The sequence below is a fragment of the Sinocyclocheilus grahami genome, unplaced genomic scaffold (genome assembly GCF_001515645.1).
Source record: "Sinocyclocheilus grahami isolate Dianchi unplaced genomic scaffold, SAMN03320097.WGS_v1.1 scaffold207.1, whole genome shotgun sequence".
Classification (NCBI taxonomy): Eukaryota; Metazoa; Chordata; class Actinopteri; order Cypriniformes; family Cyprinidae; genus Sinocyclocheilus; species Sinocyclocheilus grahami.
This window is the reverse complement of record NW_015505386.1, coordinates 2,079,685-2,107,671: the sequence shown is the minus strand read 5'-3', so window position 1 is coordinate 2,107,671 and position 27,987 is coordinate 2,079,685. Positions and strand designations below refer to the sequence as shown.

Here is a 27,987-nt window from a genome sequence, read left to right as displayed (position 1 = left end):
TGTGGAATGTTGGTCCACTCCTCTTCAATGGCTGTGCGAAGTTGCTGGATATTGGCAGGAACTGGAACACGCTGTCGTATATGCCGATCCAGAGCATCCCAAACAAGCTCAATGGGTGACATGTCCGGTGAGTATGCTGGCCATGCAAGAACTGGGATGTTTTCAGCTTCCAGGAATTGTGTACAGATCCTTGCAACATGGGGCCGTGCATTATCATGCTGCAACATGAGGTGATGGTCGTGGATGAATGGCACAACAATGGGCCTCAGGATCTCGTCACGGTATCTCTGTGCATTTAAAATGCCATCAATGAAATGCACCTGTGTTCGTTGTCCATAACATATGCCTCCCCATACCATAACCCCACCGCCACCATGGGCCACTCGATCCACAACGTTGACATCAACAAACTGCTCACCCACACGACGCCATACACACTGTCTGCCATCTGCCCTGTACAGTGAAAACCGGGATTCATCCGTGAAGAGAACACCGCTCCAGACGCCATCGAATGTGAGCATTTGCCCACTCAAGTTGGTTACGATGACGAACTGCAGTCAGGTCGAGACCCCGATGAGGACGACGAGCATGCAGATGAGCTTCCCTGAGACGGTTTCTGACAGTTTGTGCAGAACTTCTTTGGTTATGCAAACTGATTGATGCAGCAGCTGTCCAGGTGGCTGGACTCAGATGATCTTGGAGGTGAAGATACTGGATGTGGAGGTCCTGGGCTGGTATGGTTACACGTGGTCTGCGGTTGTGAGGCCGGTTGGATGTACTGCCAAACTTGGATATATTTTAGAGTAGTCAATGTGCTGCTTGTATAGCATTACAGATTTACTGTCCTCTGAAAATAACTCAACATCCAGCCATTATTGTCAAAATAGCTGGCAAAAAAAGGGAGTACACCCTAAGTGATAACAGCTGTATGTCGTTTAACCATGCAAAGCCACATGTCCTATTCATCATGGTCATGTTTTTGTCTGCTTGACAGGACCATACAAATTTGTGTATCTTGTATTAGAGCAGTTAAAATTTGGTGCTTTGAGTACAATTCTCTCAAACTGACCACTGGATGTTCAACATGGCAACTCATGGCAAAGAACTCTCTGAGGATTTGAGAATTAGAATTGTTGCTCTCCACAAAGATGGCCTAGGCTATAAGAAGATCTGTAACACCCTTAAACTGAGCTGCAGTACAGTGGCCAGTGTCATACAGAGGTTTTCTAAGACGAATTCCACTTGAAACAGGCCTTGCAAGGGTCAATCAAAGAAGTTGAGTCCTCGTGCTGTGCATCGGGTACAGAAGCTGGCTTCAAAAAACAGACGCATGAGTGCTGCCAGCATTGCTTTAGAGGTTGCAGAAGCGGGAGGTCAGCTTGTCAGTGCTCAAACCATACACCGCAACAAGTCAGTTTGCATGGCTGTCGTCCCAGAAGGAAGCCTCTTCTAAAGCTGGCTCACAAGAAAGCCCGCAAACAGTTTGCTGAAGACAACCTGTCCAAGAGCATGAATTACTGGAACAATGTCCTGTGGTCTAAGATAAACTTGTTTGGCTCAGATGGTGTCCAGCATGTGTGGCGACACCCTGGATAGGAGTACCAAGGAAATTGTGTCTTGCCTTCAGTCAAGCATGGTGGTGGTAGCATCATGGTCTGGGGCTGCATGAGTGCTGCTGGTACTGGGGAGCTGCGGTTCATTGGGGGGAAACATGGATTCCAGCATGTACTGTGACATTCTGAAGCAGAACATGATGCCCTCCCTTCCGAAACTGGGCCGAATGGCAGTTTTCCAACATGTTAACGACCCCAAACACACCGCCAAGATGACAACTGCCTTGCTGAGAAAGCTGAAGGAGTGGCCAAGTATGTCTCCAGACCTGAACCCTATTGAGCACCTGTGGGGCATCCTCAAGTGGAAGGTGGAGAAGCGTCATGTGTCTAACATCCAGCAGCTCCGTGATGTCGTCATGGAGGAGTGGAAGATGATCCCAGCAACAACCTGTGCAGCTCTGGTGAATTCCATGCCCAGGAGGATGGCGGCAGTGCTAGATAACAATGGTGCTCACACAAAATATTGACACTTTGCACACAGTTTTGACATTCACTTAGGGTGTACTCACTTTTGTTGCCAGTTACTTAGACAACAATGGCTGCATGTTGAGTTATTTTTAGAGGACAGTAAATCTGTACTGATATACAAGCTGCACATTGACTAGTCTAAAGTATATCCAATTTTCATCTCTATAGTATTGTCCCTTGACAACATATAAAATGGTTGCTGAAATGTGAGGGGTGTACTCACTTTTGTGAGATACTGTGCATGTGTGTATGTGTATATATATATATATGTGTGTGTGTGTGTGTGTGCATGATGGAATTTGACTATCATAAAAGCTTAACAAGTATGAAAGATCACCCACAAGATACACGGCCATTTTAACATGTTTTTTAAAGACTTTTCAGCAGACCAAAACATAAGCTATGCTTAAAACGTTGGGAGTCTACATTTTCATTCCTTCCACGAACCACCAAATCGTACGCACAGGATTCTCGGATATATTATACAGCAAATGATACTGTTGCAGCTGAAGGCATGTTATACAAGAACACTGGATTCGGAGATGTCTTGATGCCTTCCTACCTCCGTGTGCTGCAAAGTTGAACGTACCCACTTGAACCTTCACAAATTATTTCTTAGGGTGCACATTCCTCTGCTGAGTCTCAATGAGGGGCGTCTGGAGTAAAAACAAAGACAGAAAGGTGAGAAAAACTGACATTACAGGGCCACAATTTGCAGTAAATCATTGCCTAAATTCCAACAGATATTGGTGTAACAGATAACACTGCCTTCACTTTCAGCACGACTCTATGTCGGAATTGAGACTCCAGTAACGAACAGTGCCAGTGGACTCCAGACAGGCACTCTCTCCCCCCTCGTGTTTGCAATAGGAAAGGAGTGTTATTAATTAAGGATACGAAGCAGATTTTGACAAGGGTTCCCGAGTGGCAAGCGGTGTGGATTCTTGGCGTTGACCTGGCCCAGCGGGGGTAGCAAGCGCCTGTTTGAGGAAGTGGGTGGAGGAGGGTTGGGTTGGCTCCATGCTGGCAGCCAGGCCTTCCACGTCTGCGTTGGTGCTTTGAAGTGTCACCTTGAGAGAAGAGCCAGTGGCCGGGTAGTGGAGGGAGCAGGAGCAATGAAAGGAGTGGCACCGCTTGCGTTGCCAGACACGGCGCTTTTAATATTACATGGGCTCCCGTCCATCTCTCTACACATGCAGGATATTGCTTCTGCTTGATTTATTCAGAAAGTGGATCTTTCTCTGCTCCTTTTCCTGCTGTGGTTCAACACCTGTGCAGGTTTTAGCCGGGCTTCTGCACTCAAGCGTGGTGTGTCAGGTTCTCTGTAACTTTCGATGAAAAGACATTAGGTGTCTTTTCATAGTAGTTAGTCAAAGTGAGAGTGATGTTTCGATCACAGCAGGTGTTTGAACAACGATGCTTTAATGGCGAACTGAAAGATTCAATTAAGATGGGTGGGCAGTCACAAGTCACATCATCCCATGTGTGTATTGCGATAATGCTCATTACACAGCTTCTCATTAAAAATAAATAAATAAATATATATGAGGACATTAAATGATGATTTTAGTTTAAATCATTTTATATTCTTATCTGGATATTACCTTAAAGCTTCCGCTAAAGAATGAAGTCCTACAAAAGGAATAATCTGAGAAAAACATTTTTGCAAAAAACGAACACTGCTACAATATTAATACTAGTTACCTGAGATTATCCACTACATTAGGTCATTGTATTTGTATAAAACAAGCGAGAGCAAGAGTGACAAGAGGGAGGTGGAAGTAGAGCCAATTTTAGTTACCTGGAGGAGCTTGCGCTGTGCCGAGTAGCTATGGGAAAACTACAGCTGAATGCCGCGATTGGCCAATCAGAATAGAGTATTCCAGAAAGCCGTGGAAATGTCTGTCTAGATGTGTGAACCTGAACCGTCACTTTAAAACCAGGCAGATTTCTATTGGTCAATGAGGCGAATCCACGTGACCAATTTGAACTACAAAATCAGGGGAAATATTTTGCCCCAAACAAAGAGTATAGAAGACCAATGACTGAATTGAAATGATTTTCGCCGTGAAAATTCGACAAACAACAGGCCTAAACAAAATCACATATTGCACAATGTAGGCTAATTAAAATATAAAAGGTAGGCTAGCTAAGCTAGAATTCTGTTCATAATTACATATATCTGCAAAAAGAGAGGGTGTTTGAAACAAGAGAAAGGTATTTTGAAAAGACTTTTCACAGCAGTCCCAGATCATAAATAGCAGCTTTAACACTCCTGATTAGTTCTGACATCCGCAGCCTTTTATCTCTCCCTCCATCTTGCTTTTTTTTTTTTTTTAAATCAGATTAACCCAAATGGGCATCCTTTAATGGCCCCTTTTTTAGAAAAGCCGAAAGAGGATGATAATTAAAATAATTACACCACTGGGATTGGCGCACGCATCCCTTGTTCTCTCTCTCCCTTTCCCCATTTGCTCTCTTTTCCTTTCTTCTCTCCTTTTTAAGTTTTGAGTCTACTTGGCTAACAGATTCAAAAGTGAGGAAAACACAAACCACCCTAGGTTAACTGAATTTACTCTCATCTCAAAAGGTCCAACTACGCATAGTACGCAAGCTTTTCCCCCCTCCTGTGAAACCGGATGTAGAGGTGTGTGTGTCAGCTGTCTTTAAATGTGATTGCAGGGTTGGGCTCAGGGATAAACGCTCATATTCATTCCATTTCTGTGCACTTTGCGTTTAGCTAAACATAAAGCAAAAAGTATCCTTTTTAACGATTATTTATTCATGGACTTTTAAGCTATTAATGAGAACAAATTAAGTCGTTTTTAGGAGTGTCAGTATGAAATGCGCTTACCAAAATGATCTTGTTTAGCATTTCTGCTTCAGCATGGGTCCATGTGGAATAAACACAAACATTTAAATATAAGCGGGATTTTTGGATGCTGGAAAATGAGCATGCACAGCATTAAAATAATATATTAAGATTTTTAAATCACACTGAGACACTTTAGTTCCTGGAAAGATAAGGGGGAAACACGTTGCCATGCTGCAAAAATAATAACTAATCGTGTTAATTGTAATTAGTTTTGCCTTAACTGGGCTTCTAAATTACACCCAAGACCTAGATACTACAATACTGAAAGTAGGCTATTTCACACATTTTCACAGTTGGATGCAGTTATCCTCTAATTATAATTTTCAAATGCATGAAAAAAATAAAGACGAGCCCTTGATACCAGGAATCTACAGCACTTTCAAGCGAAAACTGAGAAATAATGAAATAAAAATAAGACTCTTTATAGCCCAATCATGACTGCATGGCACTGCTTTAACTCCACTGCTTGCCTCCTCCTGTGTCCTGACAATTTCACTGGGTTGCATTTCAAGTTGGCAAAGAGAGAAGAGAGAAACCCCTTTGCTGTGAATACTTAAGATTTATACTTAAAATTTTATGCAATCTTTGAAAACATTGAGGAGCAATTTCATATTTGCACTGACATCTAATTTCTCAAGTAGATTCTGAAATCACAAATTGGTATGGATTCCCTCTGCGTCCAATTATTCTGCATCAGTCTCCCTGACCCCTCAGAGTACTGCTAAATTAAACATAAGTTTTTTTTGACTCAGTCATGAAATAGTCCTACATATGCACACGTTTGATAAACTAATCTTACTTTCTCAGTTGTAGCAGCTCTCGTCGTGTTTCGCTCTGCCACTGAATTTCAACAAGACGCGCAGAGGGGGAATAATTGCACCACATGTGCCATATGTTTAGGTCACTCACTATCTACATAAAATATAAGCTGTTTGAACTCCATTCGGTTCATAGATTTCACTAATATATAATATTTTGACATTGAGCTTATGTGTATGAAAATTACTTTTTGTAGATAATTAAAATAAAAAAGCTAGTGATATATATATATATATATATATATATATATATATATATATATATATATATATAAAGGCAACCCTATTTGCTGGTCTAAAATGGCAAAGATAGATTAGTTGTGTCATCAGCTAGTTTTCCCAGGCTGACCTGTTGTAATGTGCTCAAGAGCTCTTTATAAACCGCAACCAACTCACCAGACCAGCTAAAACCAGTAAGCTGCTGTACACTGTTTTCCCCCCTCAATTAGGACATCGACTGAATCTTACAGAACTGTACGTTTTTTCACAAGGAAGAGCAGAAATTTGATTCCAATGTATCGTTCGACCTCAAATGAACGCCTATGCTAATCTGTATTGATATGCTTTGAGCCATAACGTTCAGGAGAGTCAATAGTGATTCGACAGCACCTGTTGATTGATGATTGATAATCAAGAGCAACAGTGCTCTCTAGTGGTCGATCATGCCTTTTTTTAAACAATAAATTCCTTAAACATTCCACATTCCTTAAATAAGTGACTGAACATGTCAAATCTAAAGACAGACAATAGTTGCTCAACTCGTATATGAAGTCTTCTAAATCCTGTAAGAAAAAGAAATAAATTTTGCTTGTTAGGCTTTATATGTAATACAGGTGCATCTCAATAAATTAGAATGTCGTGGAAAAGTTCATTTCAGTAATTCAACTCAAATTTTGAAACTTGTGTATTAAATCAATTCAATGCACACAGACTGAAGTAGTTTAAGTCTTTGGTTCTTTTGATTTTGGCTCACATTTAACAAAACCCCACCAATTCACTATCTCAACAAATTAGAATAATGTTTATGGCTTACCCTCCTTGTGAAGGGTGTCAATGATTGTCTTCTGGACAATTGTCAGATCAGCAGTCTTCCCCATGATTGTGTAGCCTAGTGAACCAAACTGAGAGACCATTTTGAAGGCTCAGGAAACATTTGCAGGTGTTTTGAGTTGATTAGCATGTCACCATATTCTAATTTGTTGAGATAGTGAATTGGTGGGTTTTTGTTAAACGTGAGCCAAAATCATCACAATTAAAAGAACCAGACTTAAACTACTTCAGTCTGTGTGCATTGAATTTATTTAATACATGAGTTTCACAATTTGAGTTGAATTACTGAAATAAATTAACTTTTCCACGACATTCTAATTTATTGAGATGCACCTGTATGTTATTTTAATATGCTGCATTGAACTCTAATGAAAAATAAAAAATAAAATAGAAAGCTTGAAACTGAAATGGAATGAAATTCATACATATTAAGTGGCTTAAGTGTGCAGAAATAATGATCATATACCTAAAAAACTCATGGTTATTGTTTGTCAACAAGTATTACCCATTTAAATCAGCTTCAAATAATTACAGCTGGCAGCCAAGGAAGTGATGTTTTCTTGCCAGCGTAGATTACAGGGCTCAAATTGTGTTTCATTTCCATTCCAGACATCAAAGCGAAATTAATCAAGGAGGAAAATAACCAAGACAACCCCAAATCTGTAGTGCAAAACATTGAAGACGATTTTATTTTTGTCATTCACAGTTAACACAAGCAACTGCTTTAAGAACCTTTTCCAACCGACCCTGCCTTTCCTCCCCCAACAAACCCAAGAGCTTTCATCTCCAGCAAAGGAGCTCGAATTCATACGTTCCTTTCATTCCACGCTGATTGTACCTTGTATCTTGTTAAGTCATAGTTCCTGTTGTTGGCATTAAAAAAAGAATTGTTGTACATGCTCTAGATAGCAAGGCAGAAGGAACAGCAGAGACTTCAAGGGGACAACAGGATTTGGGAACAATTTGAGTATGACCACCCCATCCGCAATTCCTAAATGATGTCTGACTATCAACATGGCCATTTTGTAGAAATTGAGATATTTTACACCGTCTACTTGGCATTGTACAGCTCTCATTGCTACAGTCCACATACTCTCAGCTCGACAAAATCAAGTCTTATATTTACCCCCTCAAACTGATATGTGGTAGTCTAAGTATATGTGCTTGAATAATAGAACAAAAACCAGTACATTTAAGCTCTACAGAATACTGTCACAGTCTTATTGAGTATTTGGCACCGAAAAAAGCAAACTTAGTAATAATATCCATTGAAGTGCGTAAAAGTGAGAGGGTAAAAGACAGATCATCCATACCATTATCAGTTACCTACTGAGTTTTGAGCAAATATGATGACTGAGCTTGAGACTGATGGTTAGCATCGTCAAAGCGAATTACTTTACTTATGTCTGACTTCTTTATTTGACTTATTTATTATTAGGATAAGGCTTCAAAATGGCCACTAGATCATCTAGATTTTACTTACGATGTTTTATAGAGATTACTGAAGGATAGGATTCATAGGTTTGACTAGTCGTGGGTAATGATCAGGAATCTATGGCTGCTGTTCGTTTACGTTGCTTTATAACTTTTAAAAGCACTGGTAATACTTGAAAAGCTAAAGAGAAGAGGACAAAAAAATAAATAATTAAAAAAATATAAAAAACATGTCGAACCTTCCTCTCGTTGTGGCTGTATCATTTCTCGGATCCAGATTTAGTCTAGTCCAAGACTGTAACGGATTTTTTCCGTAATCAGTAACAACTTACAGTGCAATTTAACCCAGAATCAAGTCTGGGATACAGGCCATCACTTTCAACATACACACACACACAAACAGACACAGAAACATAGTAAAGATAAACATGATTTGAGCACATGAAAATGCACCTGACATGTCTGAAAGGTTAAACCTGATGGTTTTAAAAGAAACACTGACTCCTGCTTGGCACAAGACAACCATCCAACTGACCATCCACCTCCTGGCATCCAAGCACACACTTCAGCCCTGTGCGGGTGAGCTGTGAGGGTGTAAGCACTGTGCCATTACTACAAATTAATCAACTTATATTGCTTCTAACAGCCTAAATGCAAAGTTTCCACGTGCTGCAACAGTTACTTGGTTAAAGGGAGCAGATAAATTAGCAAAAAACAACAAATAAAAGATGCAGCGGGGACATTTCTGGCGAACAACGCAGTGGGATTACTAAAAAACATTTTGTGACCACTTCTATATATGTCGGTTTAGTCTATTCTTTCCACTTGTCCCATCTTAGTGAGGGTTTTACCAATTTATTAGCTCCAAATCCTGTTGTCGGCTTGTGGAAATGGGACAAATAACACTGAAAATTGAAAGAGTCTGGCCTTACGCTCTAGTAATCTAAATTCGCACATCTCTCCATCCTCTCTCTCTCTTTCACCATTTTTCCATAACTTTAACTGTGCTCCTGATGACTTTCGTTATAGTCCATGATCCTTAACGGTTGCTGCCTGGGCCTCTCTGGGCATCTTGAGCCGAACGTGTCTCGGTTTTTGGCTCTCTGAGCATCAGGTTGGGTTTCTTTAGCAGATGTGTTGAGTGTGAAGCTCTGCGCAGCAGTGGAGCTGGATGTACTCTTTGCTGTCGGCTCCACGCAGAGCTCAGTTTTCAGGCCCTGTGATAGGCCAGTGAGACGCGGAGGCGGGGCTTCATCCTCATCGCACTGGCTCTCGCTTTTGTTGCGGAATAGCTCTCTTGCACGCATACCCAGAAAGCTCTTGGTGCTGGGGTAGGAGCCTACAGTGAGTGGGGTGTCAGAAGGGACCAAAGGTCCTGGGGGTCCCAGCGGGGAATGAGGACGGTGAGGGGGCGGTTCCACTAGAAAAGGTGGGGGAGTGTCTCGATTGCCGTTTACGGAGTTGGCCGGGGAAGAGCTGGCCATGGGCTGCGCTGGCAATAAAGTGCTGCCATTGCCACGTGGAGACTGAGGTGACTTGCGGTCTTCTTTGGTGGCTGTTTTTACTGCACCATCCACCACTATGACACTGTAACACCAGAAACAACCAGAAAAAAAGTCACAATCGTAAGAACTTTATGTAAAAAAAAAATAATAAAAAAAGAGAGAGAGAGAGAAGAATGCAACAGAATGCATGATAATTATGTAATCCACAAACAGACCCATTTATAACAGGCCACAGAAACAGGAAACAAATTAGTGCCCTATTATTTTTAGTTTTTTTAAGTAATTAAGGCAAAAATTAAAAGTTATTTGGAGAGAGAATTATTAGATGTTAGTCATATAGCTATAACATAAAATTAACATAACATGAAAAACAGCTATAGCAATAGCATGCAATATTTGAATGACAGCATCATTTAAGCTAAATCGTACACATATACAGCACCAGTTAAAATATTTAAAATTTAAATTCGTTAAAATCATAGTGTTTCCAAACTTTTCATATATATATACACACACATACATACATATATATAAATATAAATATGTATATGTGAATATATGTATATATATATATTTATATATAAGGGATGTGCATCTCATGACTATACGATACGCATCTCGATGCGTAGCCAACGATACGATACATTAAAGATACATATGAAGCAGCTACCAATGCGATGCAATATGATTCACCTCTATTACGATGCAGTGCGATCCGATTTCGATTTGATTCAACACAATGCAATTCGATGCAATATGCAATGGAGAAAATATGATCACTTTTAATGCCTCGAGGCCTGTTTCATAAAACAAGTTAACCAAATAAGCCAGGCTTATTTCAGTTAGTCTGACTCATTGTCAAATGATTTGGTTCCATAAAGCAAATTTAACATAGGCCTAGATCAAGCTTAGTCACTGTGGCAACTTATGCTGGAAAACTAACCTTGTCTAAAGCAGGCTAACTGTCAGGCTAAGTTAAGCTCCTCTACTGACCAATAGGCACATAATATTACCACTGTCTCACATACTATTATTTGACTTTTTTTTTTTTACAGTTTCTAGCCATGCAGCCTTTCTCTCTGGTTGTATTACAGCTGTACCTTTTATAGTTTGCAGAACAAATAGCAGAACATTAGAACATTACAATCTAAAATTGCTCTTTAATGCATTAAAATAACTAAATTAAAAGTTAAAATCACTGAATTGAAAATTAAAATAAATAAAGAAAATGACTAAATTTTAACTGCTATAAGAAACATACATTAACTAATTTGAGCTTAGTAAGTAATTAGTACTGTAGCCTACTAGCTTACATTTGATTGACCTATTACAATAGTCCACTTACAGTTACTGCTATCATAAAAATACACTTTATATGTAGGTTTAAAATTCTACAAAAGACACATTTAATGTCCAAAAACAAATGTTTTAGCAAAATGTATATTTTACTCAGAATTATTGCCCTCCTATTCGATTGCGCTGTCTGTTTAGCGTGCATGCGCGCAGATGCACTCATTGCTCTCGCGTGCCTCGCCCACTCCTGACAGCAAAATGGATATGTTTGCATGACTTTCTAACATTTACAGATGAAAAATATACCTGTGACATGTCAGTTATGCATTGAGGAAAACACAACGTCTCAAATGCATTAACCAGCACAGATATATTCGCTGTTTGTCATTGTGGATCGATTTGATCCATGATCGACATTAAGAGCTGCTTACGAATAAGCGTGCACAAATTAGTGAGATTGTGTGAATTTAATTTGTCGTTAATGGAACCGCTTTAGCCACAATTGATTTGTTAGGTTATTTCAAATCAGGTTTTGGACTTTAATCCCAGTTTTTTTCCTCGGTCTCCGTGGTGTTGTGATTCGTCATATTCACGCAGCAGCAGCGGTGATGAGAGAGCGCACTTGGGAAACAGTTTAGAGAGGAGATATAAAATATTGGTTGCAGATTATTGGTCACTTTCTAAATAATAAAAGTATAGCACATCCACTAGTAATTATATATAAATAAATCATTTTTTACCGATGCAATATGTTAGAAACGATGCATCGCGATATAAATGACAACTTAGCCGATGCACACTTTTTAAACCGATGCATCACATCGTTAACTTTTAATGCCGATGCACCAAGCGAATCGGGGAATCTTCCCATCCCTTATATATATATATACACATATGCATATATACATGCATACACACACACACATGTTTATATATAAACACACAAATGGTGAACCTCATAAAAATAATTTATGAAAAAAAAAATATATATATGAAAATGAAACCAAAAGAAAAAAAAGAATGCGAATTTAAAATGTAAAAGTCTAACATGGTACCCTATTCATGGAAAGTGCCAACAGCACAAACTGCATATCATAAAATCATACAAACACAGAAGTAGTAGCATGCTGAACTGGATAACGGTATCTTTGTTTCAAATGTCTTTATATTTGAATGAAACTATGGTTATCAGTCCTACCTGGGATCGGTGGAACCGCGGGGTTCAGTGGTGCCCTCTGCCGGTAAGGCTGAAGCAGTGGCAGAGGAGTCTTCAGTTTCCAGCCTGCTGTAGAGCTGCAGAAGCTCAGTCTGCAGAGCCAGGGTTACCCGCCTCTGTGCCTGATATCTGCTCTCAGAGGCCTGCAGTTCCCCTCTGAGTAGAAGGCAAATAAGAAAGATTGTGAGACATTGTGAAATGATGGAATTACGCAAGAAAGTATATTATACAGAAAACTGAGGGGAAGCTTTGTCCTTCAAAGTGTCAATAAATGCAAATACAAGTTACCAAAACAGGTCATACTTAGCCTGAGCCTTGACGTCTTCTAGAAACTTCTTTTGTTCTGCAATTAGGTGCTCTTTTTTAGCAAGTTGAGTCTCCAGCTCTGCCACTCGCTGCTGAGCAGCATCCAGCTTTTGGCTCTGAAGTAACAGATTCTGCTTTAGATGCTCCGTCTCCTTCCCCCAGGATGTCTGCAGCATCTGCACCTCCTATACGAGAGAAGTGGACAATGACAGAGAGGAATATGACATAAATTGTATTTATGGCAAAAACGAAAGAGACACTGAGTTTCTTGTACCTTGCTAGTATCTGGTCCGGCCTGATGCAGCTCCTGAACACACAGTTTATGGGCTTCTCCTAGCAGCAGCAGCTGCTTATTTAGAAAACTCAACTGCTGCTGTATACTTTCACTCGATGACAACTGAAGAAAGGACAAATTAGGGGAAGATAATGATGATATATAGGCACAAAATCTTTAACGGGACCATTCACTCCAAAATTACAAATGATCATTTACTTCAGAAAATAGACTCAAATGGACTAAAAGATACGAGACCCACTCTTTTTAGAGCTCAAGAGACAGAGGGTGATTGTTTTTACCTTGGCAGTGAGCTGGTTCAGCAGGTGTCCCGTGTGGCACACCTTGTTGTTTGCCTTCTGAAGCTCCGCCTCCATCTCACCTATACGCTTCTGGCATTCCTGTAGTTTACTCTGATTGGAGGATCACAGGTGCATAATAAATTATCAAACTGATTCTAAACTACAATGCTGTGGCCATCTTATTTACTATTATTAAGTTATATACTCTACAGCTTTAGGGTTTGAGCTTAGAAAAAATAATAAATTGATTAGCACCTGTAACTCCTGGTTTTTGGTGTAGTAGTCATCTCTGGCCTGTTGTAGTTGGCGTATCTGGCTGTGCAGGCGTGTAACTACAGTCTCTCGGTCGTCCCAGAGCTGCCGGTATCTCTGCTGCTCTACCTGCAGGCTCTCTCTCAAAGACATGATATCCACACTCTGCAGGTTCAGCTGGTCCTTCTACAGAAACAAACACATCCATACAATCAACTGTATTGGTTTCTACCGCCCTCTAGTGGTCAAGGTGAATATCAGGTAGCCTTGACTCAAACTGAATGCTGTCCCACAGATCATGACTCTGAGCTGAGGTTACCATGGCGTTATTCTGCTCCTCCAGCGCAGTGGCATTGATGATACGGCGAAGCAGACGTCTGTTGCGCACGGCGTGCTGCTCTCGCTTGTAGCGCTCATACAGGAGCTGGTTGTGTAACAGAAGTAGCTGACTGCGCAGTGTATGAAGCTCGTCCAGAGGAACAGAACCTGTGCATGAGAAATTAAAGATTTCTACATAATTCTACATACATTATACAAACAGTAAGATCTTTGTCAGTCTTAGGCATTAAAGCAATTAAGTTTTTTTTTTCTTTCCATTTTTTATCAATCTGCCAGCAAAGTACATCTTTCTTCATTGACGGCCATTTAAAAGTAGCTGTTTTTAAGCAAAATAGGAAAAAGGAGATGTTTTACCATGTTTTACAATCAACCTGAGCTGAATAATGACACTACTGTCTTTCTTAGAGCTCCTTTATAGCACAATTAGAATTTTTCATATTTGAAAGAGTTTAGACAATAGATTCTGTAATTTTTCCCTTTATTCATGTGAAGCTGCTTTGAAACAATCTGTATTGCGTAAAGCACTATACAATCGAAAAAATCTATTCATACGTATATTTGTCATCTATGATTAATTTATTGCACAACCGAAAGTGTCAGATAATAGGGGTGTTACTAAGGTGTGTACTAATCAACTTGTCACATCATGACCACCAACATAAGAGGAGATTTTAAATGGAAACAATTACTTAAAGTTCACACAAAAAGGAATATTCGGTCATCATCATTTTATCAACCTCATGTATTTCTTTCTTCTGTGGAACATAAAAGAATGTATTTTGAGAAATGTGTCAGTGTAATTGAGTGGGGTGCAAAACTGCTGGATTACCAACATTCTTTAAAATATCTTTTCATACTTTGCAGAAGTAAGAAAGTCATGTGGATGGGCACCCTATCCTTTTAATAATCCTTTAAATGTTTATCCCCTTGCTGAAAACACAGCATTGTTTCTCTGTACTCTGAAAGAACTACTTTTCCACAAGTAGCGAACGTGTGCTCATGTAATGTTGTTTACCTCCAAAGTGTGTCCAGTCAGCTGACTTACTTGGCAGGGGCAATCTGAGAGCGATTGCGGAAATGTTGGAAGAAAAGGAAGGGAGAAAACACAGGATCAACAAGGTCAGTGGCAATAATTTCGGACACACAGCTTTTCTGGCAGAAGAAGCCTTTCCACACAGAACCCTCTCTGACCAGAGCCAAAACGCCTCAATTTGTGTGAGCCCAGTAACCCAACTCAATTACATGTCTTCTAGTAAGACCTGTGCAGGGCAGGAGGAGAGAGAAAGAGCTCTGATTGTGTTCTGTTAACACAGGCTCTGCTGTTGCGCTGTGGACTGATTTGCGTGACACAGGACAATGCAGACAGTTGTTTCAGTGTGATAGCGAGTTAGTGGGCAAATCTGGAACTAGTCTGACCCAGTTCTTCCTAAAAGAGCCTCAGAGCAACACATTAACCATGGTTTTACTACAAATAAAACAAACAAAAAAACTATATTTAAACCTTCATAACCATAAATTAACCATGGTATTTGTAGTAAAACTGTGGTTAAAACAAATGGTTACTACACGTTTACTACAATAAAACCATGGTTAATTTTTTTTACACTTTACACTTCTTCATGTCATTCCAAACCCATAAGGCTTTGGTAACTCAAATTAAGATATTTTTATTTAATGAAACTTAAGATGTTTCTGTACCTCCATTGAAAGGCCAAGTAAACAAAACTTTGAAGATTCAAAAGGGTTATGAAGGCGTTGTAAAATGAAACCACATAAATCCAAGCAGTTTAATCCAAGTCTTGTGAAGAGATACAATTGCTTTATGTGAACAGATTAAATTTAGGCTTTTATTTACATCTAGCCAAGAGTGACAGAATGTTTATTTTTGGGTGAACTATCCCTTTAAGTGGCTTACTCAAGGACACAACAGAAACAACTAATTTTAATGCCTTGCTGGGTTCGAACCAACAACCTTTTGATTATAAGCTCAGACCTTTAACCACCAAGCCACATGACCACAAGCAATAACAAGAGTTAACAGTGAAAGCAAAAGGCTTACCTCTTTAACACTTTGTCATGGGCGTCACCGCCCTGCTGCACGAGGCGATCCAGCACCTCCAAGGGGGAGGCAGACACAGCCCCCTCAATACCCCCCTCCTCCCCTTGCTTGCCCACGTCACCTCTCTGAATCCTTTCCAAGGCTACTCGCTGCACAATCTCTGAGGTCTTCCTCCCCACGAAGAGAGAGGCCGCCCGAGGCAGGGCAAGGTCAAACAGAGCCTCGTACGGCAGGGGTGGCGGTTTGCTTGGGCTCGGGGAGCAAAAGCTGTATTTAAGGGCCTCGTCCTCTGGTGCGGAGGGGCTCCGATGGAGGTGGCTGTGTGTTGGGTGCTCGATGGGCATGAACACTGGCTGGAAGGACCAGGGATGCTCCTGGGATGGGCCTCTGCTGACTCTGCCTCTGTCCCCGGGCGTGATCTCGATCTTGTCGGGTGTGGAGATCGTGTTGTGAGGGTCTCTAATCGAGCTGCCCAGGATAGAAGAGGGCAGGGGTTTCTCTTGCGCTCCGGTCAGGGTCTCTGTGGTGCTGAAGAATGGAGAGTCAAAGCCACGAAGGCCAGCTAAATCCCGCTTTTCCTCTGTTAACTTCAGAAGCTCCTCTGTGATGGCAGCTGAAAGGATGGAAGATGGAAAATTATATAAGGATATTTCCAAAGGTAATATGAAAATAAATAATATTTTATAATAATAAAACGGTTTAGTTAGTCTGTCAGAAAAAAAGACACAACTGGTGTGAAGTGACTTAAAATACAGCACAGGCCACACACAACCACTGAGTGCTAGTTCATACCGTCCTCCCGCTCTTTCTCGATCCTCAGTTGTTCTTGCTCCTTCATGTACACAGAGAGCTCGGTCAGGGTCATGGGCATGTTCTCACCTCTCCCATCTGGGTCAGATAAAAGACTTCTTAATAATTTTTAATCACACATCTAAAAGCCCGTTCACACAAAAAATTATAACTATATTATGGAAGCTTGTTTCCACCACAGAATAAAAAACAAAAAAGATAATTCTTTACAATAATATTCTTTAACTTTTCATCACACAATTTGGACTTTTTTCTTCCAATTCTGAGAAAATTGTTTCAGAATCGCGAGATATAAATGCAGTATTGTGAAAACAAGTCAGAACTGTGAGATGTAAACTCAGAATTGCAAGATGTACACTCGCAATTCTTATAAGAGAAGTCAGAATTGTGCGACAAACGCGCAATTGCGCAAAAAAATATGTGAGAAAAGTCACAATTACAAAAACAGACTTGCAAGATGTAACCTCAGAATTGTTCAACTCAATTTAACTCAAATTTCTATCTCACAATTGTTAATCTCACATTTCTGATTGTGAGATAAAAAAAAGCTGCAATTACCTTTTTTATTTTTTTTATTCTGTGGTAGAAATGAGCTCCCATACTACATAGTGTCCATACCAATGGACAATAACTTACAACAATACCACACTTATAATAACTGTGTTTATTATAAGCGTGCCCTGCAGTTATGTTGTCTGCTACTTTAAATGCTCAAACTTTTTAAAGTCAGGTGGATTCTGTTTGGCTGTCAATGTTTGTATCATTCATCAGTGTTTTTCCTCTGTGTAGTTACGGTTATAGTTGTGGTGTTGACTTCCCTATTGCCTTTTCTGCTTGGCACTTTAAAATGTTGACCAAAGATTCTACAATTATTTATAATAATTTATATTTATAATAATTATTTTAAAGATAATTAAACCTTTACTTTAATGTCAGGCTGTTGTATTAGTTATGTCAAAACACTGTTCTTGTGTTTTGAGTGATTCTTACATGTAACATACCTCTGTGATTGATGGTTTCAGATCCAGTTTTCTCGAGCTCTCTGTCTGGCTCCTGTCTGACCGGCTCCTGTCTGACCAAGACGGGTTTGGTGTGGTCTAAAGGTCTACCATCCTAAAGTTAAAATAACTTGTAGTGAATCTATACACAAGAAAAATGGTCTCAAACTTTTAAGTTGTTTTGACAAAGAAAGGTTAAGGAAGGCTTAAAGGGATATTTCACTCAAAAACGTTTTAAATTAAAGAATGTTTTAACTATTTTTGAAGAAAAATAGAGGTTTTTGACAAGTAAATTATGACAATTTTCATTTATGGGTGAACTACCCCGTTAAGTGAATACTACTGATCCACACAAAAGGTCATACTCCCCAGAAGTACCTTGCACGGCGGACTGGCCGTACTGGGAGGCAGAGACATAGGGGGAAACTCATCGGAGAGGCTAGGAGGAGGTGAGGCGGCCGCAGGGGTGCTAGAGGACGGGATGCCTTTACCACCTGCCACAGGGAAGATGGCAAAACCAAATTCATACTAGTGCCTGAGGAAACGGAGACCCAGATTTGCCTACCTGTGAACAAGCATAGACGGTATAGTCACCAGGTGTGCTGTAGAGGCGGGTTGGTAGGTGAGAGGCACTCTGGGACAGTTCCGGGTTCGGTGACATCCCACAGGAGGAAGGGGGCGTGGCCATGCCACACTGGGAGGAGGGGCTCCAGAGGGAATCCTTAAAGCCATATGTGGCATTAAATTCACAGCTGGAGTTCTATAAATAAACACAAGCACACACAACATCAGTCCCATGACTGCTCATGCAGACTCCAGTGATTATCAGATGGCATCTAATAGATTTATGCTTTATCCATAAAAAAAAACAACCAGTTCACAAAATGTAAACTTTTACCAGCAATTTCAAAGTGTAGTACATTTGGCGGCAGCATGTGGCATAGTGAAAAGTGTAATAAAGCACATTATATTTGCACCATACTGGATATGGAACAATATTGCATACTTTATAATCAACCAATATTTAAAGGGTTAGTTCACCCACAAATGAAAATCTGTCATTAATTACTTGAATAAAGTCATTATTTTTGTTTTCTTTGCGCACAAAATATATTCTCGTAGCTTCGTAAAATTATGGTTGAGCCACTGATGTCACATGGACTGTTTTACCGATGTCCTTACTACGTTTCTGGGTCTGGGAACATTTCAGTTGCATTGCTCTCTATGGAGGGTCAGAAAGCTCTCGGATTTCATCAAAAATATCTTAATTTGTGTTCCGAAGATGAACGAAGGTCTTACAGGTTTGGAACGGCATGAGGGTGAGTAATTAATGACAGAATTTTCTTTTAATGGGTGAACTAACCCTTTGAATGTTTATACTTATTTTAATATTGAGATCATCATCTAGAACTAAGTTCAAGTTTAACTCTGTAAGACCACTAGATCTTGAAAAGCACTTTCCCTTTTAGAGAGATGTTGTGTGCTGAGCTCTACTTGAGAAAAACTGGCAATCAGATTGCTATCTTTCAAAATAAGCATCGTCTGCATCAGCCTCTAATTTCCAAATCAATGCACTCCGTTCTCACAACAAAATTGTGAGAACGTAATCTTGAATTGTGAGAAAACATTAGCATAGGACCAAATGTGCTCATTAGAACACAAACGCAATGGTGTTTGTTTTCAGTCTGTAGAGGGTTCAGCTGAATACAGGTCCTGACCGTGGGAGGTGACAGGCCAGGAGAAAGCGCTCTGGCGTCATTCACATTGCCAAGACAACCGTTTCTGCGTCAGCTAAGAGATGGCATGTTTTTCTCTTTTTAAAGCCCTGCACACCCACCGGAATGACTCAACACCTCTCCCCTCCTTTCCTCTCAGCTCCTCAGCCTGCCTGGAGAACAAGGAGATGATTCACGGTGGAAGAAGGAGGGGGAGCTCTGGTGTGCAGTGGGAAGGGAGGGGTTCAGGGATGGGTGATTTATGGACAACAGCTGACAAGCTGACAAACAACAAGAGGGAGGAGGGAAGCAGACGCTGATTCCTGCACTGGTGCTATTGCACAAACTAGTGCGCCAACCCGGATCTGCTTATATGCAGAACACTGATTCATTCAGACTGGATTCAAACAGGTAGTTTCAAACACAAGCTCCAATATTGCAACTAGGCTGCTAAAGCAAACAAATTATAAATTGCAAACTAAAAACTGGATTGTAGATTTCCGAGTTTGGTGGACTCTCACCTGCCAACGTGTTCCTGTGGGGCTGCGATAGGGGGGCTGAGTCCCTGAGAAAGACGACAGGGCCAAGGGAGGGACGACAGGCTGACGAGGGGTGGAGAAATGAGTCGAGGAAGAACTTCCTGGAAAGGGACAGAAAAATTATGTCCACAAAAAAACATCCTGCCACTGCTATAAAAACAGAGTTTGCCAGAAAATAGACTGACTGAATTATCATGTTAGTTTTTATCTTGCCTAGCTTCATTTCCGATTACATTTTATGCATTTGGCAGATGTTTTTATTCAGTTGTGTATTTAAGGTATACATTTTAGCACTTCACACATTCCCTAGGAACTAAACTCATGCATGACCTTGCAGTTGCTAGCAGAAAGACAGTTTTTCTAAATAATAGATCCATTTATATAGCCCTTCACCATCTCTAGGATAGAAAAAAACACTGAAAAGTTCTATTTGTCTGTATGCTGAGGTCAAAAAAGTCATTCAGACAGGATGAGAGTGTTACCGTAGCTACTGTGGAAGTCACCGTAAGGGCTGGCAGTGCAATCAGCCGGACGTTGTTGTAGATGAGCACAGAAATGCTCAGGCATGCTGGCATAGCCCTCTTCACAGGATGCCTCCTTTGGGTCCAGAGAGACTTTGGCACACTCAATAACGATATCGTGGATTTCAAATTTCTTCCACCTGTAGAGAGAAAAGAGACCAAATGATAGACTATAACGCTTGTGGTTTATGTATTTAAATAAGTGACATAAGTCAGTATTGCCTCACCGGCTGGGATCTAGTTCATGGTCCTTGGTTCCGGTCACTAATTCGGGATGGATTCTGACATGTTCAAGCATGGGCTGAAACATATACACAGACATAAATACAACATAAACACCAACAGTTAATCCCACCATCACTAATTAGGCATTAGTCATGGCTGCCCCCATAATAAAATTCTGACATACACTACCATTGAAAAGTTTGGGGTTGGCAAAAATGAATGGCAATAATTGATCAAAAGTTACAGTAAAGACATTTGCAGTATAATTTCTATTTTAAATAAATGGTATATTTTAAACTTTCTATTTATCAAAGAATCCAGTTTCCACTAACATAAAGCAGCACGACTGTTTTCAACATTATTAATAATAAGAAATGTTTCTTCAGCACCAAATCAGCATATTAGAATGATTTCTGAAGGATCATGTGACTCTGAAGACTGGAGTAATGGCTGCAGAAATTTCAGCATTAGCATCACAGGAATAAATTACAAATTGAAATACATTACATTTTTCAGTTATTTGAAATTGTAACAATATTTCACAATATTACGGTTTATACTGTATTTATCAAATTAATGCAGCTTTGGTGAGCATAGGAGACTTTTTTCAAAGCCATTAAAAATTTTACCACCCCAAATTTTTTCATTGGTACTGTATACCGATAATAATTTTCATGTTATGGCTAATAACAGATAAATGGCCAATTTTTAAATTCTATACTATTTTGCTTATATAAATAAAAAATAAAACAGTAAAAACAAAAATCATTGTTTTCATCATCATTTTAAATAAAAAAAACAGATATTAATTTTGAGATTTGCTAAATATTATTTTTAACAGTGCCATTTTAGTGTTTTAAAGATGAATTGAGTGTTACATGATTTAAAAGGTAACTGAGAAGTAATAATTGAGGAAATGAGTTCAAATATGCTTTATGTATGTATGATTATGGCCGATAATCAATATATTGCTCATGTATGCCTACTACTGATCATTTTCTACTTTTATTCTATGGAAAATCATTATGGATTGAATGGAATTTCATTAAATCTCATGTATTTGGAAAACCTCCTGGGCAAGCAACTGTATGACTGACAGGTCACCTTGACCACCTCCTCAAAAGTGTCCATGTTCTCCTTCATGCTGTAATGGGAGCGCAAGTAAGACACAAAATTGCAGGGATACATCCCATACAGCCGGTGGAAGAGTGAGTAGACGCTTGCATGCAGGTGAATGAGATAAACCTCCGGGACGTGTCCTGTCAACAGAGATGGACCACACAGCTAGTTAACCATACCAAACTGTTATGAGGCATCTTATTACAAATGAAATCATTTGTAATAGGATGTCTCATAATATTTTTGGATTACTGTGGGAGACAAAAACCATCCGGAGGCTTTCAATACATGCCTCAGGGATAAAAATATTGCATAACTGAGTCATACAGTACTTGCATGCTTAGTAACTCTTACCTAGGTTTCTCAGGTTCCAAGAAGCCAGACGGCCAAAGATATCAAAAAATTCATAGAGATGCTGCTTGCCAGCTTGGGGAATCATGGGTAATAGTGTGATGAGCACCAGGACTCCAGTTATCAGAACCACAACATCTGTGTCTGTCTGTAAAACACAAATTATTATATGTATACTGTAGGTTACAAGGGGCATATCTGAGAGATCTTTCACATTGTCAGCTTACCTTGAGGCATTTGAGGAGAGATAGCAGCAGCGGATAGCGAGTGATCTTGTGGATCCAAGACGGCTGCTTACGGACAACGTGCCCCAGTAGAGTGAGAGTGGGCAGGCGACAGGGGGCTTTAGCCATGCATTCATTCATTTTATCAAAAAGGTGCTGAGAAACAGACAAAGTCATATTGCAGACAAGACACATAACGGTTGATAATGTATTCTCTGCCCTAGACGTTTATTGTTGTTATTAAATATTAATGAAATGAAAGAGAAATACACCTTGAAGATATTTTGATATTGAGATTTTTTACTCTAAGAATGTAGGCTGGTTGCATATTACACACAAGCTCCAATGGTTACACTTTTTAAAGGTGAAGTGTGTAATATTCACATTGATGGGAACTGGACTGCAAGATAATGGAAAAAAAATGACATTGAGATATATACTGTGATATAAAAAAACAGGAATTTTCACCAGATGATTTGAACAGTTCTATTTGGAAACCATTAATAATTCTAGAATCATAGGGGTTGATTTTGTAGGGTAATGCACTTGCTTAAAAATATCATTTAAAAAGGTTTATTTACTTATTCTATTGTTATGTATTTATTTTAATTTTTTTATTTTTACTGTGAAGACTTTTTTTTAATGCAAACCATGCTTTTAGGGCTGAATGATTTGGGAAACAATGTGAACATTCACACTTGGGTTTATATCTTTTCAGCAAAGATATAAAATAATAGATTTTTAACTGTACTCAAGCTACTACTTATCATTTTTAAAGAAAGTCATTGAATACTCATTTGCATGAAATTGTATATTTACATTTTTTTCCCACAATACAACTAGTTTCATTTTTGTCAAAAATAGTTGATTTTATGTCAAAAATATATAGTAAGACAGATGTATATTCTATATCTTGTTTTTGGTTTCAAACAACCAGTCTAAAACGGAGTTAAAAAAAGAAATCTCTCCACTTCAGTCATCATACGCCACATTCCATCAGTATTACTGTAAAATAACAATGATAATAATTTTTATTGTGAAATATTAAACAAAATAAGAATTATGTTGTAATAAAACTACTATACTGCAAAATAAAAAATTGGGAGTATTTAATAATAAAAAATTATATTTTACTTTATTGTACAACCGTAAATTACATTACTAATATTTATTTTCAAAGGTTATACTTTCACGATTTTAATTTGGCAGAAAACCTCAGTGAAAACAGATTGAGTGAGAAACAGAAAAGATCCAGAAAAGATTGCAAACATTCTCTTCTGTGTATAAGTTTAGACTGTGTTAGAAACCAAACAGAAAAATCAGTGGGCCGTCAGTCACCTTATCGTGTGGCTCCCTCACTGAGGACAGGATGTGCACTGCCTGGGTGGAGTTGGTCTCCAGGAAATAGTCCACCAAGCCGTTCAGCAGCACGGACCCTCGATCTGCAAAACATGAATCGATTTGGACTGTCAGTCATGCAATAAAACACTGCAGGGAATTATAATATGGATCCTGTAGCAAACATCGAGAAGCTTAAAAATTCGACAAAATCTAGGTAAAAGCTCCCGAGGCTGCCTCTGCTGACAGTTTTAGTCTGTACCTGTGTTGAGGTGTTCATTGATAAGGCCCTTGATCTCATCCAGCTGGCGGAGGTCAGAGGTCTCCAGCAGAGGAAGCAGGTCCCCCATGTTGAGCTGTTCCCTGGACATGGTGGTATGGAGGGTTCGGAGGCGGGTGTCTCTGAAACAGTCTAGGGAGAGGGGAAGGACTCTTAGATGTCACTCTCAAGGCGTCCCGTGTCCTGTCCAGCCTGGAGGGGTCCCTGGGCCGCCCGTCAATACAGTCTCCAGGCACCACTGCAAGACATGTTTGAGGACTTACATCACTTGCCTAGAAACACCTGTCTCGATTAAATATTCATGAGAACATCTTGCAGTTTCTGCCTTTAAGTAAACTTCCCAATCGAGAGTGAGTAAAACACTGCAAGATATGCAGGAACATTTCCACAGAATTATGATGAACTATTATAAACATCAGCTGTGGTAATGTGGGTTGGCTGTTTCAGGCAAGTAAACAACAAACCCAACAGATTCTGAAGCATACAAGATTCACATGTTGCGAACTGATCTTGCACAGACACGACAAAAGTCAGCAGTTGTCACACCAGCCTGACAACATTAGGTCAATGCATAGCTATAGTCAACGAAAATTCATAAGGAGACCAGAGAAATGTGACACATACAAGAATATACTACACAACACAAGAGCAGTGTAACATGTTAAGCACACACACACAACACAATTTTTTTAAAGTTAAGCAGTGAATTTTTTACTACGAATGGAGTGAAGTAGCATTTTAAAGGCTAAAATGGTAACTTTTATACTGTTTTAATGTTTTATATTTCAATTCAATTTTAAATGTGATTTTTTTTTTCCTGTGACAGCAAAGCTGAATTTTCAGCATCATTACTCCAGTCCTCATCTCACCTGTCACATGATCTTTCAGAAATCATTCTAATAGGCTGATTTGGTGCAATTTTGAAAACAGCTGCTGATGCTTTATATTTTTGTGCAAAACTGATACATTTGTTTTTAGGATTCTTTTATTGCTCAAAAGAAGAGCATTTATTTGAAAAAAGAGATCTTAAGTCCCATTACAAATGCCATGCAAAATACCGTAAAAATGCAAATCAGTATCAGCTAGTAACAGTTCCATCAACATCGACACAAAAGACTCTCACACTAGTCCCAATGTTTAAAGGCAGACTATCAGGATGTTGTCTTCCCCATGTAATAATAGATATACTTCTTTGTATTTGACGCTGAAAGGTCTGCCACATCCTCACAGCAATAACTTCCTCAGATTTGGGTCTAAACCTACATCCTAACCAGCTTGATCTTGACAGTAACGCGAGTCACCAACACCTCAAGCTGACAGTCAGACATGCAACATGAACAAATGCTAAAAGGACACCGTCTCCTTGCTGGAGACCATTCCAGCTCTCAACCAAACAAACAGCTGTTATGAAACACAAAGCACTGCTCAAAGCATAACTTTGTGCAAGATGAGAACCATCTAGGGAAGGGTGATGGCAAACCGACCACTCAATGGAAATCACTCGGCACAGTAGATACAAAGAAGTTCATTGATTATCTTCATGATTGTAGCCCACAAACAAAGAGCATGCATCACATTCAGAGGGAAAAAACACTAACAAGATGAAGTTCTGGACGACCTCAACACGAACTGTGGCTGTGCCTGCCAACTAGAAAACAGGGCAGTTAACAGCACAAAGAAGCTTTATATGCCATGTTCAGGACCACATAAACTCCTTAAAGAGGTTGTGTATAAGTTGTCACGTCTTCCTCTTGCTTTTCGAAGCTTAACTGAGTTTTGGGTCTCAAAATCTTTCATTTTGTGTCACTTACACATCCATACAGAGGGAGACAAATGTGCACGTTTAAAAAAAATGAAAGAATATTATTTAAAATATATATATAGTTACTATATAAAAAATATACAGTAACTGTAAGTTCTTAAACAGCAAGACATAAGACTCATAGTGCAAAAATGCCGATATGCAATGATCACAAAATAAAAGAAGGTAATGTTTGAGACTGCATTGCATGATTTGCCTGCAAAAGGATTTCTGTTTAAAAACGCGCAAGCGCGTGCAAAAGCCAGCAAATCCCACAACATATGTCTGTATTTTAGCCTCTGCATGCTGCAAAATAACAGAGCACACATGTGCAGATAGACGTTGTGGTTTCGGCTGCATTAACTGACAGCAGTTCTGTGTTGAAATGACCACTGGCGTAAACAACGCGAGAGAACAATGGCCAGAATCTGCGGGACTGTCTCCAAAATAAATGCGCCAACAAAATGAAACATTCCCCCGTGCATTTCAACTTTCCTCTTAAACTCGTGCATATGCACGCGGAGATTTGTTGAGATTCAATTCGAAATTGTAACAATCATTGAGGACTGTTATTTCACTGACACTGACAGTCCCAGGCAAGAGAGCCTTATAATCGACAAATCAGAAATAACGCCTGAGAGACTCCATAATGCACGTAAAATACTGAGGAGCGAGCAAATCTAACATTCCGACTGTCACTGCGTATGATGTAAAAATATCACCACAAAAAACATCGTTTAATAAACCTGTTTACCTGTTAGAGCAACTGCACTCCACAGGGCGCCGCCATCTTGAACACCTCACAACCCCTCCCTGCGCAGTCACCATCCGCAACTGTGCAGAAGAAATAATCCCCGAGCACTCAAAACACGCCTGTATCTGGACGCAGAACATGGACATATGGCGAGAATGTGGTCAGAAATGAGCAACAGTCATACTTTATAAATACAGTGAATTGTGACGGGAGTAAGACTCGTGTATGAAAGTTTGAGAGAATCCTGCAGTTAGGCCCCGAGTTGTTTTTCTGAAGGGTGGAGGGATGCAGCGCTCTGTAATGCGGTTTTCGCGTGACTCAGGTGGTGAGCGCAGACGCTGAATCTGACCAGCAATAGACGCTAATAAACTATTTATATTTAAAAAGTATTTCCCCCCCCAAACATACATACATACATAAATAAATAAATCATATATAAGAATATATTAAGATTAAAATCCAAATATAGGCTAATAAACGATTTATTTACTTTAAAAAGTACTAAATAAATAAGTAAATAAATAATGAAATCTGAAAAAACCGTTACCTAAAATTACAATTGTGTCATCATGTATGTCATCATGTAATCACATGAGGGTGAGATCACACATTTTCAAATAGAAGAAAACTGTGGTAATTCATTCACAGCCTTATCCATTATCTCCTAACATTACACTCATGATCACATATCTCATCTTTCAGTAATGTTTAATTTTGTTCTGATCTCTGCATGAATATATGAAGTGAAAAATCATTTTCCTATAATAAAAGCATGCATGCAATGGTTTAAATGTCCTGGAGAAGACTGTTTTTTAGTGGAGAATGATGTCCCTCTGGTGGTTCATCATGGTCATAGACTTCTATGTATTTACATCAGCGAATTCTTGCCTCAAAATACTCAATATACAAAAACATGAGCACAACGCCTTAATCCTTAAGTGTTTGCAACACTCACATTGGTGTTTTGCATGCCTTTTTGTTCATATCTGACTGACCAAATTGATAAATATCTTGTGAATCCAAGAATGGGTGTTTTAACTCTGTTCTGACTACATGCAACTTACTGTTTAGTCTTCTTTCATGTCATTCCTGCAGTTGTGTACAGTATTATGTTAGTACTATTGAGATGCTATTTTAGGCTTTTTTCAATATTTTGTATTGCTAATTATTTTTACGTTACATTTTAGTTCATTCTTAATTAATTAATTTTAGTTTTAGTAATGTTGTGGTAGGCTATGTTCATTCGTTTTTATTTTTGTTGAACGTCTATCTAGTTTTATTAATTTTTATTCAACTAAATGTAAATTGGATGTTTCATTGCCAACTAACTGAAATAAAATCAGTTCTTTTATTTCTTTAGTTCTTTTATATTTATTTCATTTCAAGAAACGAATTTTATTGTGGTTTTAGTTTTAGTTAAGTAGGCCTATAATAAACCGGTTGCGTAAACTATATTAGATTTGAGATTACAAGCTGTCGTAATAAATCATTCCATCCTTATTACGACA

The 27,987-nt window shown here is 39.2% G+C and overlaps 1 protein-coding gene across 1 annotated transcript; it reads right to left on the bottom strand.

Moving 5' to 3' along the window:
- Positions 1 to 7,491: 7,491 nt before the first annotated feature.
- Positions 7,492 to 26,549, bottom strand: LOC107595695 (hamartin-like). The gene is made up of 22 exons (XM_016286187.1): positions 26,480 to 26,549; positions 23,907 to 24,162; positions 23,645 to 23,748; positions 22,310 to 22,462; positions 22,086 to 22,230; positions 21,717 to 21,871; positions 20,615 to 20,688; positions 20,349 to 20,527; positions 19,849 to 19,967; positions 18,207 to 18,372; positions 17,991 to 18,106; positions 17,616 to 17,727; positions 16,597 to 16,692; positions 15,805 to 16,417; positions 14,761 to 14,804; positions 13,726 to 13,892; positions 13,410 to 13,592; positions 13,155 to 13,265; positions 12,853 to 12,975; positions 12,576 to 12,763; positions 12,255 to 12,428; positions 7,492 to 9,845 (listed from the first exon to the last, which is right to left on the bottom strand). The coding sequence occupies exons 2-22, from the start codon at positions 24,013 to 24,015 to the stop codon at positions 9,257 to 9,259; spliced, it is 3,720 nt and encodes a 1,239-aa protein (XP_016141673.1). The 5' UTR covers positions 24,016 to 24,162; positions 26,480 to 26,549; the 3' UTR covers positions 7,492 to 9,256.
- Positions 26,550 to 27,987: the final 1,438 nt, after the last annotated feature.